This window comes from Piliocolobus tephrosceles, chromosome 1 (genome assembly GCF_002776525.5).
Source record: "Piliocolobus tephrosceles isolate RC106 chromosome 1, ASM277652v3, whole genome shotgun sequence".
NCBI classification, from domain to species: domain Eukaryota; kingdom Metazoa; phylum Chordata; class Mammalia; order Primates; family Cercopithecidae; genus Piliocolobus; species Piliocolobus tephrosceles.
The window spans coordinates 101,745,669-101,759,384 of NC_045434.1; the positions used below are offsets into that span (position 1 = coordinate 101,745,669).

A 13,716-nucleotide genomic window follows, 5' to 3' on the forward strand; every position below is an offset into this window, starting at 1 on the left:
CATACCTAAAAAATGAACAACCTGATCCCATCATGTGGTCTTCAGAGGGACAATCAGGTGTACAACAAATAAAGGAAATTCTAACTAATGCCCCAGCATTAGCATACCCAAACGATTGCCTTTCTCCCTTTTTGTACACAAAACTGGAGGTACTGCATGCCGGATACTGATCCCAGAAACACGGTGATCATCAGAGACCTATAGGCTATTATAGCCAACAGCTGGACTCTGTGGCTTAAGGGCTGCCTCCTGTGTGAGAGCAATAGCAGCCATGGCCCTTCTGTACAACTCTGTTGAAGAAATAATTATGGGTTCCCCCATTACCATCTTTGTGCCACATTCTCTTAAGACCCTTCTCAACTCTCATCATACTCAACATCTGTCAACTGGTTAGCCTCTTATGAAATTTTGCTTTTATCATTTCCCAATATTACTATTTCCCGCTGTAATAATCTGAATGCAGCCACACCCTTGACAGGCCCTTCCAATAAAACCCCTAATGACTATGTTCTGATGATTGACCAACTTCTCACCCCCAGAACAGACCTATAAGAGACCCCACTGGATAATACTGAGATAGAATCATATACAGATGGGTGTTATTTAAGAGGAGAGGAAGGAAATTTTAGAGGAGGATATGCTGTGGTTTCCGTAGCAGAGGTAATTGAAGCCAGTCTTCTTCCCCAAGCCAGATCAGCTCAAGTGGCTGAATTGATTTCCCTGATCCAAGCTTGTCAATTGGCAAAAGACAAGCCTGCAAACATTTACACTGACAGCCACTATGCTTTTGGGGTTGCTCATGACTTTGGGATGCTATGGAAAGAGAGAGGATATTGAACCTCCTCAGGAAAACCCATAATATAATGGACACCAATTATGAGATCTGTTAGAAGCTATTTTAAAACCCAAACGTTTGGCAATTATAAAAATCCCAGGTCACTCAAAATTAGACACCACAGAAAGTCAGGTAACCAACTGGCTGACACTACAGCTAAATAAGCAGCATCCAAGCCACCAGCCCCAATACAAGAAATGGCCATAAAACCCCAAAACACTTAGAAACATGTTGAAAGAAACCCAGAGCATAGCTCCTACAAAAGAGATATCTACTTGGAAACAGGCAGGGGAACACTTGTCTCCCAAAACTGAAATATGATGTGGACCTCCTAATAAATCCACTATTCTAATTGGATGTCAGGTGTCCCTTATGGAATATGTTCATAATCTAAGCCATTGGAATCCAGATAAAATAATACCCTGATGTAAACAATATTACTGGAAACCATCCTTCACAGTGGCACAAAAAGTTTACTCTTTATGTTATTTGTCCCAAATATAACCCACAAAAGCCCCCCACCATGGGGCCCAGGGTCATTTTTCCTTTCTGACTGGACCTCTTGACGTATGGCACTTTGATTTTATCCAGCCGCCATCACCTCAAGGTTACAGGTATGTTTTAGTAATAGTCTGCATGTTTTCCCATTGGGTTGAATCTTTTCCCTGCAGGCAAGCAACAGCCATGGCAGTTGGAAAAATCCTACTAGAAAAAAGTATCCCACCGTGGGGAGTCCCTGGTGAACTTCACAATGACAGGGGAACTCACTTTACTGGCCAGGTTATTCAAAGTATTTGTAAAATTTGGCCCATATTTCAACATTTCCATTGTGTCTACCATCCCCAATCCTCAGGCCTGGTGGAAAGGACCAATGGAATAATTAAAACCCAATCGGCTAAGTTCACAGAGGCATTTTTCCTTCCCTGGTCCAAAGCACTCCCCCTAGTGCTGCTTACACTCTGATCAACCCCTTTTGGAAAACATCAATTGTCCCCTTATGAAATTATAGTGGGAAGGCCCATGTGTACGGGAACAAACATAACGAATCAAACTTTTCTCAAGGGAGATATATTGCAATATTGTGAGGGATTTTTTTTATCCACCTTAAAAGAACCCAAGATTTGGTAAGGAATTCCTTTCACAGGGCGCTCCCTGAAGATAAGGTGCCTGGTCACAATCTACAACTCAGAAATTTTGTCTATTGGAAAAGACATCTAATAAAGAATTCCCTTCAACCCTGATGGAAGGGCCCATACCAGGTACTATTGACTAATCCATGTGCCACAAAATTAGAGGGCATAGACTCTTGGATTCACATCACTCACTTTAAAAAGGCACAATCTCCTGAGCGGACTGTAACTTCCACCAAAGACCTTCACCTCCAGTTCACTAAACATTGACCTTCAACCCAAAATTAGAAGCAGATGACAGCTATTGTGGACTGCTTAAACCCAAGATACAGGACCAGGCCTGTATACAAAGAAATGTCTATGTTTGTTGTACAATAACCATTACAATGATTGTTCTAGATATACTGGCAACTACTGTCTTATGCAGAACAGGGCACTTGCTTTTGTCTAATTTAACTAACATCTGTTAGTAACTAAAATGAATTTCACAACCTTACTATTATTAATTATATATCCCTACATCTTCTTGCCACTGATGCCCATGAAACAAACCTATTTCTACAATAGGCTCAGGATTATGCAGACAGATTACAAAAGGACACCTGCTGGATATGTGGGCTCATGCCTCTCTCCAGTGGCTTTGGCCTGCCATGGTGAGTATCCCCCTTCCAAGGTCAGGACTAGATACAATACCAAAAATGTATTGCATCACAGAAACAGTCTGGTATTCTTAGTGCTGCCATAACAAAATACAATATATATATAGTTGGCCCATTAAAAACACTCTTAAGAGCAAGGGACATAGGAAAAATTTTTCAATGGAAAAGACCAGCTCATTCGTTCTCACTTTAGCATCTCCCCAACTAAAAGAGAAGGTGGTCACCATGCCTCACACAATGACCCATTTTCAGAATGGAATAATACAAATTTGGGATGGATTTATATGGCTCACTCATTCTTTGGCCAACTTAGCAAAACAGTACGAGAGATATGGGGTGGATACCTGGAGAACATTGAGACCACATTATCATATTATAAGACACTGACTGGCATGCCAACAATTGGGTGCAGCAACCAGATATTTATTGGCTAGCTCCAAATGGGACATATTGGCTATATGGCACTAACTTATGGCCATAGTTACCTCCAAGGTGGTTGGGATGATGTTCCCGAGGTTATGCTTGGGCACAAGGACAAGTAATTCAGACCCTGCCAAAACCAGCAAACCTTTTTCGTTTACACTCTCGTTGGATGTGTTCAGTATTCCAATGGCATCATCATTTAGCTTCAATCTTTATACCACAGATAGGTACTGAAGATGTTATACGGCATATAGAGGCCTTTATGAATTACACCCAAAAGGCCCTGAATGATAGCCACATGTGTATCCCCTTGCTAAACAATGAGGTTATGCTTATGAGGAAAGCTGTGCTGCAAAATCATATGACTTTAGATACTCATGACAGCACAAGAGGGGACTTGTGTCATCATAAAAACTAAATGTTGTGTGTATATTCCAGATGAATCGAAGAACATAATGCAACATATGACTGATATGAAAACCCAGATAACCAACCTGTCAGATCCAAAACCCTCACTAATCGATTGGTTGAGTGGTTGGCTTGGATCCTGGGGAACATGGTGGTAGAAACTATTGTTTATAATAGGAATAATAGTAATAATTTGTGTTCCATCCTGTTTTTGCTTACAATGTTGTTGTGGTAAGTGCTTACATATAAGTCAACATGCAACTAAAAGGCCTAGAGAATTGCTGTAATTGAGGAGGCAGTAATATACCCCGATCTAGCTTCCAAGTTTGCTTTCCTTTTGTTGCTATAAATCTGGCCTATGTCCCTATATATTTTCTTTTTTCTCTTTCTCTCTCTTTCTGGTTTCCTCTCATGTTCCCTTCTTCTACCCCACACCTCCATTTTTTTTTTTTTTTTTTTTTTTTAATCTTCATGGGACAAGACTTCCCAGGAATAAGCCTTCCTAGCAAGGTGAGACATAACCTCCCAGGAACGAGCCTTCCTAGTGACATGGGGCCTGAACTTCTAGGAATAAACCATCCTAGCCACAAGAAACCAGCAAAAAAAGAAAAAAAAAAAAAAAAAAAAAGAAAGAAAAGAAAAGAAAAAAAGAGAAAAAAGAAAAATAGAAAGAAAAAGCAACCAGAGACCAGGAATGCATATGTCTTTCAAAATGCAATACTTCGAAAGAGTTTAGAGAAAAAAAGAGAGAAAATGTGAAAAAAAATTAAATTATGGGACCCCAAACTCATTTAGCCAAAGGGAAAAATCAAGCTGGGAACTGGGTAATGCAAACCTGCTTCCCCCTTTTGGTGCCTAAATAAGATGGCTACAAGATAAAAAGCTACACGTCTCCCCCATATTTTGCCCACAAGGAATTTCCTAGCGAGCTGTTAAAACTTTACCCCAGCAATGCAAATTGATAGCTTATCGCTACAGGTGCAGTCACCCCAGACACGAATACCTATCTGATCGTTCCTCTACCCCATTTTGTCTGCGTTATTTTATGTACAATGCAGATTCCCTGCATTTTCTCTCTGCCCCTACTGTTTATGTCATCTTATGTAAACAATGCAGATTCACTGAGCCAGCCAAAGGCATGAATGCCTATTTTTTCCCTACTATCCCCTTACATAAAAACTGTGTGCTTCTCAGTATCCCTCTTTTTTCCCCCTTTGAATTGGAGCCCTCAAAATCATCTTTGGAGAAAGGAATAGGCCTGTCTCCTGGGCACATCTTCAAATAAATCTCTTAAAATGATTGAGACTTGTCATTTTCCTCAATTGACAGGTTTCTGATGAGTATTAAATGAGATAATATATGTCATATGTAGGTCACTTCATACATGCCTAAAACACAGTAGAGCTTATTCAGTATTCATCTGCCCTTTCTGTACCTCCCACTACTCTGCCCACCCCACAACCCTGGTTTCATGCTACTCTTCTAAGTTGGAGACGGTGATAGTTGCAAATGAAAGGAAAAGGATGAAAGTATGTATTAACAGAAACCATGCCTCTCTCCAGGTTAAGCATTAAAGCATTTATTGCTCTTTACATTGAACTGTGTGAAGTAATAGGAGATGAAAGAGAAAAGAAATGCTTTCTCATTTAAGAGGGGAAATGGAGCTCTATTAGTCAAAAGAGAACCTCAAGTTAAAAGTGACCACAATTGTTCAGAATCAGCCACTGAGATTGGGTAACAGCAAATCATATTGTCTGTCCTCTGGTATACGATTAGGACAGAAAGCTTCTGGTTGGGCCAGTGACTGTGCAGATTTTGATGACACAAGGAAGACAATAAGTTGGGCATTGTGTGAAAGGGAGGCAGCAGGACCTGGGCTTGTGCCCTTGTCACCTTCTGTATGAAGCCAGGAGGGTGGAGCTTGATGACATCTCCTAACAATACCCACAGTCACATCTCTGTCATCCTTAAATCACTGAGTCTTGGACTTCAGGGTCTCCTTGTGCCGGTCCACAAGGGAACCAACCCACTCCATGGTTTTCTGCTTGGCTTCCTCCCAGCTGTAGAGCGGCTTATATGCCAGATCTCTCTGAGCCTTCTTGTAAGAGAAGGTGAACACGCTATTTGACAATGTCACTGTGTGACGACTGAAGGGCGGTCGATAGGTGCAAACTGGCCTGAGCAGGAGCCTCACTATTTCCAGCAGGAAGCCAATCCAGTACATCAGGAATAAAGGAAGGCTCCATCTGGAATCAAGGCGGAGGCCGAACTCTTTGCTCAGGGTGTAATTAAGGTTATCATAGCTTTGGTGAGGCGTGTCATCTGAGATATAGTAGAACTGTCCTCGGACACTTGGGGCCTTCTTGGGGTCCCGCAGGGCCCTCAAGGCCAGAATGTGGGCCCAGGCCACGTTGCCAACATAGACTGGGTTGACAGTGGAGAACTTGCCAACACTTGACAGGATCCCATTGTTGTTCAGGGCCTCATTTATAGTGGCAGAAAGGAATGGGCCTCCTTCCCCATAGATATACATGGGTCTTAAGGCACAAGTGTACAAAGTATCACCATTTTTCAGAGTCCACCCATTAGCTGCCAGCACAGCCTTCTCAGCAAGCTTTTTGCTGTATGGGTATGGAGCAGACCATGTGTTTTCCAGAGGCTCTTCTTCGTGGCCGTTCTGGATGATTTCCTTGTAGGAGTTGGGCCCGGCTACCTCTAGGGTACTGGTGTAGATGAAGATTGGCACACTAGCTTGGACACAGGCCTCCAACAGGAGCTGGGTACCTGCCCATGAACAGCATGATGTCAGTGTCAGGAAATATCCCAAAGAAGCTGCAACCACGTGCACAGATCCATGTGCCCCACTCCCCACTCCCAAGTGCAGTGGTTATAACAGACTCAGGGTGCATTCTTCTGTGGCTCTGACTGAGATTAGGTCATGATAAAGCCATAGGAAAAACACAAAAATAAAAAGAAACTGACATTTGGGTTCTAGAAAGCAAGAATTTCTAAACTTTCGGGTTTCATGGACCTATGTTTGTGTGGGTGTGTGTGTGTGTGTGTGTGTGTATATATACACTTTAATTTTGGAAAAGGACCTAGGGTAATCACTTTATATTTTGCCAAGTAAGGATATTGAAAAAGTATGATTTGTCATCAATACAATTAAAGACAGATTATTTAAAATCTAAAAAATCTGAGAATATGAACAGTCCCAGTCAGTCCTTAGGCAAGAAAGGACAGTGAAAGAATTTGCATTACACACACAAATTCACAGTTGAATATAGGCAAGATACATTCATAGATATACATAGAATTGCTGGTATTTTTCTCATTTTGCAATGGATTAATAAAACTTTGTTACAAAGACCATCTCTGGAGTCATTGAGCAAACAGTGGCTTGTGGGGAGATGCTGGAAACCCACACTCTTTTTCCTGATTGTGTGTTCGCTGGGAAAGTAGCTTCTAATTCTGGCGATGACTCTGTTTACCCAGTTATATAAAGTGGGGGTGATAAACTTTCCTTTAAACCCTGCCCTGGCGTTTCCTGTGGAGCCTGGGGGAGAAATGAGGAGAGGAATATGGCCTCTGCTGATAACACCTGCACTGGGAGGACCTGTCAGCATGCCCTGAGCTGTGTGGAAGCAAAGCTCATGGAGGTATCTGGAGTGCCTTCCCTTGAAGAAGGAAGGGATTTCCTAGGCAAATGATCATTTTTTATTTACTTATTTTTGTATTCTTAGCCATTTTTAAAGTCTCTGTGCAATTTGAGTTTCTGGAGAGACAGCTTCATGAAATGGCCATCATTGTGAAGCATTTTGTAAGCCTGGGGGTGATAATGGTTCTAAGAAACAGATGCCTCTAACACTCCCCCTGTCATTTGTTATCCCTTGTTTTTGGGAGCTGTGGAAAGTCAACATTAAAACAAAAAGCTGTTAACTCTTAGCACACTCCTCGAACTATAGTGGTACTTAGGGGTATGGCTATGTAGAAACTGGTAAGGGTTTTTTTTTTTTTTTTAGGTAGTGCTAGAGACTCAAAAGCAATTAGTTGCTTTATAAGAATTTGAGTAGACTGAATGTGGAGAGCCAGGCCAGCGGTGAGGTGCTGTGGTTTGAAGAGACTGGGCTCTGGTAGTCAGAGGGTGAGACTGCATGGCAAAATTCCTTAAAAAAAGTGGATCAAATGAGGGTGCACTTTGGGCACCTGGCTGGAAATGGCTCTGTAATAGTAGGCCCTGTGGTGACCTGAAGAGATTGTATTCTGGACACTGGAAACTCTTATTGTTAAGAAAATATTGTGGGAAGGCATGTGCTGGATAATTCTGTCCTGACAGGCCTCTGTGAACCAGCTTCACTAGTTCTCTCGAGAGGACTTCTTCTTTGAGGTGGGCAGGAGGGCTCTGAATGTTCTCATCAGCCTGCACACAAGGTTCAGGTGGCAGGCACACAAGGTTCAGTTCAAATGATGACTATGGTGGCACCTGGAAGGTCTGATACTGGCCCGGGGAGCCAAGGAGTAGCTGGATATCTTGAGTTTGAAGTTGGAGTTTAGTTGACTTTTGATTGGGGCCACAGTAGAAAGAGCTTCCACAGCCTTTGGAGTCACACAAGAGTGAGTTTAAAGTCTAACGCTCCTACTTACTTACTTAACTGTGGGGCCTTGGAAAAGTTACTTGCTGTCTCTCAGCCCTAGTTTTCTCATCTAAAAAACGTAGGATACCAGCCTGGAACTCCCCAGTCAGTAGTGACCAGCAAAGGCACTTGGCCCAGAGCTCAGCAGGTGTTCAATGGAGTGACTTCTCTTCCCTTTCTTGTCCTTCTTTCTGAACCTCATTTAACCAACTTGCTTTATCTCCTCCCCAGGCTACCGTACCTTTCACATTGACATCCATGATGGACTCTGTGTGAGTGACACCAAAGACATCAATGATACAGGCGGTGTGGATGACGACTGAGACGTCCTGGCAGGCTCTCTTCAGGAATGGCTCATCCAGAATGTCTCCTTCCAGCACTGTCAGCTTGGTCTTGTTCTGGAGCTCTGTGTGAACACAGGTCAGGTCATTGGAAAGCTTTCTGGATCTGGTTGGGAAGTTTTCTGATAAAGGTGATGTTACATAGGTGTTCCAGGACAGTTAGAGCGGGGTGTTAGAATGGAGGGTGTACATTCCATAAAAGGAACAAGCAAACAAAAGCACAGAAATCGGCATGTGTAGCAGTTTATTGGGAAAGAGCAAACATCTGTTTCTACCCCATCTTATTCCAGAAAAGTAATGTGAGAAGTGAACTGTCACACGTCCCTGGAATATAAGCATTGCTAGAGTCATGGGAGACTCACCAAATTTTTTATGGAGAATAGAGTGATTGTGGAGAGTTGGGTATAAGAGGGAAAGTTTGAATTTAATTCTGTAGGTAATGAGGAATCATGTATAGAATTATGATGTTGGGTCTCCAGCACCATGTCAAAGAAAAACCCTTATTTATGTTGGAATCAGTAGAGAAACAGGCTGGGCGCAGTGGCTCATGCCTGTAATTCCAGCTCTTTGGGACTCTGTGGTGGTGACTCACTTGATTTCTGGAGGTGGAGGTCAGGCTGCAAAACATGGCAAAACTCTGTCTTTACTAAAATTACAAAAATTAGTCCGGCATGATGGCATATGCCTATAGTCCCAGCTAATCACAAACCTGAAGTGGGAGGATGGATGGAGTCCGGGGGGGCAGAGGTTGCAGTGAATTGAGATCATGCCACTGTACATCAGCCTCAGTGGCAGAGAAAGACTCTGTCTCAAAATACTGCTACTAATAATAATACAAGAGAAACAGACGCAGAGTAGTGGCATAGGAAGTTTACCTTGGCTTGAGGATATAAAACGGACTGGTATAGGGGATATGAGAAATCCAGGTGATCAAGAGATTAATCAGAATGTCTGTGCCAAAGCTTAGACGAGGGCTGGAGGCAGAGTCCAGCAGTGGAAGCAGAGGAGGGGAGAGATACACCAGGTTTGAATTTCAGACCTTACCTTGAAGGTCCTGGTACCTACTGGATCTGGGCTGAGAGGAAAAGGAGACAAAATCATCCCTATGGTTTCCTGCTTGGGCAATTGGGAGGAGAGTGGGGCCATTACTCAGGAATTGCAGATGGGCTTAAATGATGAATTTCATTGAGATATTTTTATCAGATATCATAAAAAGCAGATAGCAATGTGGAAAATGAGTTAGCCACTGATGAACTAACATCTCAGCTGTCTAGTGTCTAGCCAAGGGCAGCAGATATAACATCCATATCTTCAGGCTCCTCTGAAATCCACAGGCAGTAACGCTGCCAGTAAAGTTGTCACCCAGAATTAGCCCCAAAATGAACACCATGCTACATGGAGCTCAGATAAATACTCTATACTCATTTGTGCTTTATGATCTGCATACAGCCCACAGCTTGCTTCTTTCCTTTTACAGCTATCTCGTGAGGTAGCTATTCTGAGTCCTACTTTATTGGTGAGGAAACTTAGGCTCAGAGAGGTTAAGGGACAGATCTAAAGTCAGTTTTCTAGTGAAGGCTCAAATCTGCCCATCCCACCTGCCATTTTTGGACCCTGTACACCAGGTGCAGGAATAGCTGTTTAGAATCAACTTTTCTGAGAGAGTAAGAATAAGGCGGTTTAACTGAAATTGCCAACAAAGGCCAAAGAACAGTGAGAACAAAATTCGGAATGAAAAATTAAAGGCTGGAGAAATTCCTTCCTGGGGTACAGGCGGGACCATTTGCTCTCCTGATGCTTCTGCCTTGTTTTGTCTACTCCTAGCCCCTTCCCACTGTCAGGCAACTCCAAGAAGGCCCTGCAATGGTGGAGTCAGGGAAGAGGCTGCTGGGAAGGAGGTGGATGTGAGCCCGAGAGCGGAATTTTCTCTGGTTGTATTTCCACCTCTACCTTTTCTACTCCCTTTCTCTGCTTCTCCTCTACTACCGACTTTAGACAGACTGGCTCAAAGGAATTACCATCTCAAAGCGGAAGAAGTCCAAAGCTGATAGAAAATGACTCTTCCCCAGTGAGTTCCCAGGGATCTAGAGAGACCAGAAAAGGGAACCTTTTTGATGGAGCCGTAGCTCTCTCCTTCTCCAAGGCACTGTGGACTTGGCAAGTGTTTTATGTAGACTAAATGCAGTTGCTTTTGTGGTGTGTGTTGGGCTGGAGGGAGGCTCAGAGAAGCTGCTAGACAAACTACTGCTTAAGGGCACCGACGCTGCACTAGACTGCCTGGGTTCAAATCCAGCTTCGCCATAGTCTAACTGTGGGACCTTAGACAAGTTGGTTAACCTCTCTGTGCCTGTCTCCTCATCTGTAAAAAAGGAGGATAATAATATTACCGATCTCATAAGGTTTTTATGAGGAGTAATGAGTCTGCACATACAAAACATTTAGCACAGTGCCTGGGCACGGAAAGAACACTGAAAGGATTCTCTGTTTTTATCTTCATACAGACCTCTGCCCATCTATTATATCCCCCGCATTTTCACCATAGGAAAATTGTTCCTCTAGGCTGAGCATTGCTTTTTCCTGGTATCAGATGTTAGATTGCAAATATTGCTGAGACATACGGAGTACAAACATTTAATATTTGTCATTTGTTAATATTTGTTTTTCAAAGACACCATTAGAACAGAGAGTGGAGGAAATTGGACATTTGAAGAGGTCAGAGAAGAGTGAAAGAAGAATAGAGTGTCAAGGGCGGCTTCTGTGTGAACAGGGAAGGACCTTCTAGGCAGCCAGAACCTGCATGAAGACACATAGTTCACCCAGTCACCTGGATAGACGGTTAGAGTGGGGGTGTTAGAGCGGAGGGTGTACATTCCACAAGAGGAACAAGTAAACAAAAGCACAGAAATCAGAATGTGTAGCAGTTTACTGGGAAAGAGCAAACATCTGGGAGGAGGACAGGGAATTGGTTTGGGGCACACAGAGAGGCAAAGGGAGAGACTGAAAACCTACTTTGCCAAGGATTAGCCCCAGGGTCAAGTGATGAAGCCTTTGGAATGAAGCTGTGGTCTGAGCTCTGCTACACATTAATCAGCTGTTTTTGGCAAGTTACTTTATGTTTCCAGAACGTGATGGGTTCATTGTCCAGTTGGAGGTGACTCCTTTTCTACCTTCCTCACAGGATTATTTGCACAAAGAGTTACTACAGCAAAATCTGCAGTCAATTTCTTTGGGATATTGAGCAACAGAGACAAATGGTTTTTTAAAAAAAGGCTATGTATGAGAAATATAAATGAGGCATGCTGGCCTCATACTGCCTTTTACTCTGTCTCTGCTCTGTGCTGTGAACCTGTGCACGCTCTCTTTGTCTCTCTCTCACTGATGATCTCTCTCACTCTCACTCTCTCTCTTGCTGATGCTCTCTCTCTCTCACTATCTTTCTCATTCATTCTCTTTCTCATTCTCTGTCTCTGACTTGCTTTCCCCCTCATTTTCTTTCTCTCTTTGACACACACATACACTTACACACACACCTGTACCTTCACTTCCTTTTATTTTGCCTTCACTAAAGATGCTAAAGAAGTTATAAAATGAAACAAAGCCTGGGGTAGTCTAGAGAGGCAGGGACCCACTCTGAGGTCTCCGGGTAAATGGTGCCCTTTGTGAATGTTGCACAGCAATCGCCAAGACAAAAAGCTTCAGAACATAAGAGTTGTAGACAAGAAAGAGAACTCATGTGTGATTTTCTAGAAGAGAAGAAAAGGGGCCTTGAGGCTGACATGGCTGCCTCTCAAGTTCTAGGTCAGGGCCAGAATCCAGTCTCTGGACACCCTATCCAGTATCTTTCACACTATACCATCTTATACTGTTTCCTTTCTGATGACTTTAGATGTGCGATTGGCTTTCATTTGGCTACAACTCTCCTTAACTTGTTAGACAAGGTCAACCTCCCCACACCCATGCAGAGTTCAAGATGGAGCCACAGACCCATGACTCAAGTTTACTTACTGGAAAATTCCTCCCTCAGCTCTGGTCTGAAGGCCTTGTCCAAGACCCTGATCTCCTTCAGCTCCTTCTCCTCCACCAAGAGGCGGACGATCCTCTGACCCACAAACCCTCCTGCTCCTGTCACAAGGCAGCTCCAGCCCGTCATGGCCAATCCAAAGTAGCAGGAATCACTCGCCAGGAAACAGAAGATGCTGGAGAGCAGATCTGATTCTAGGGTGACCGAGAAGAGGGCTAAAAACAGAGGTAAAATGGTTATACACTCACGCAGATGCCTTATTTTCCTCCACCCCATTTTTTACAAAAATTCCATGACCCCACTACTGCCAGGAGTAGTTGAAAGAAAAGGAAAAAAGCTCTAACCGTAAGTTAGATTGTTAAAAACTGGACAGAGGAGTCGGAGTCCTCATTGCCTCATCCCTGGAAGAAGGACTGGAGCTTTATGCTCTGTGGCTTCTGGCTCAGCCCTTGTCACCTTGAACTCCTGCCACATACTCATTGCTCCCTCCTCCTCCAGGATCCCTTTTCTCAGAATAATAGTGACCTTTAGGTTATATCTCTAATTCTTCCCAGGAACAGGAAGAGAAATCCAATCTTAAGGCCACAGTGTGATAAAGAGTCTTGGGTTTAGCCTTAACAGAACACTGATCAGTTGATACCAGCTGTCTGGGATCCGCAATCTGTGAACTTAAACCAAACTGGGAGAAGTCTCCAAGGGCAATGCAATTGTCCTTGTGCAGTAATTCCACCTGGAGGGAAATCTACGTTAGCCCATTGTCGCCTCTCTCAGAATGTCGTTTGAAATGTTGCTGCTGTCTTGCAAAGTTTAGAAATTTACAGTTGGTGACAGCTCCAATCACTAAGTTTTATGTGAGGTGACTTTCTTTTCCACCCAATATATCCAAACCTCAATTGCAATTTCTCTCTGGAGAGCTCTGAGTTCCTAATGGAAGAACCTCATTGAAGGAAAGGTATCTAGTGATAGCAAATTAATTATATGGCATGCCCAATGACTCTAATCATAGATATTTGCACTTATCTTATATTTTTGGCTGCAAAACCATTCTTAGCAAATTGTTGAACTGAAGATGCTGTGAATGCTTCTGAAATCTATGCCCCAGTCTGCCCAAACACCACTGCCATAAACCCCCCAAGACACCTTTCTCTACTTAAAAAAATAGAGATGTAGTTTACATGCATTACAAGGCCCAGATCTTAAGCGTTCAGTGTACACACTTAAGTGTTCAGTGTCAATGAAGCTTGACAGTTATATATGTCCATGTA

At 43.1% G+C, this 13,716-nt stretch overlaps 1 protein-coding gene across 3 annotated transcripts; it reads right to left on the reverse strand.

Annotated features, from left to right (window-relative positions):
- Positions 1-5,008: 5,008 nt before the first annotated feature.
- On the reverse strand, positions 5,009-13,348 carry LOC111549589 (3 beta-hydroxysteroid dehydrogenase/Delta 5-->4-isomerase type 1-like). Of its 3 annotated transcripts, none has more exons than XM_023222743.2 (4): positions 12,908-13,067; positions 12,436-12,666; positions 8,331-8,495; positions 5,009-6,239 (listed from the first exon to the last, which is right to left on the reverse strand). In XM_023222743.2, exons 2-4 carry the CDS (start codon positions 12,578-12,580, stop codon positions 5,428-5,430), a joined length of 1,122 nt encoding a protein of 373 aa, XP_023078511.1. In that variant the 5' UTR covers positions 12,581-12,666; positions 12,908-13,067; the 3' UTR covers positions 5,009-5,427. The 3 variants fall into 3 exon arrangements, with proteins under 3 accessions (XP_023078511.1, XP_023078510.1, XP_023078512.1); XM_023222742.3 differs by lacking the exon at positions 12,908-13,067 and adding an exon at positions 12,796-12,876; XM_023222744.2 differs by having other exon boundaries at positions 5,273-6,239; positions 12,436-13,348.
- Between the last annotated feature and the right edge of the window lie 368 nt (positions 13,349-13,716).

Bases quoted from the DNA above. Each gene is read 5' to 3' on its own strand.
- LOC111549589 (XM_023222744.2), bottom strand. From the start codon at position 12,727: ATGGGGTGGAGGAAAATAAGGCATCTGCGTGAGTGTATAACCATTTTA. The intron at 8,496-12,435 runs GTAAGTAAACTT...GTGTTCACACAG, and splicing joins GCTGAGGGAGGAATTTTCCA to AGCTCCAGAACAAGACCAAG. The intron at 6,240-8,330 runs GTACGGTAGCCT...GTTCATGGGCAG, and splicing joins CATGGATGTCAATGTGAAAG to GTACCCAGCTCCTGTTGGAG.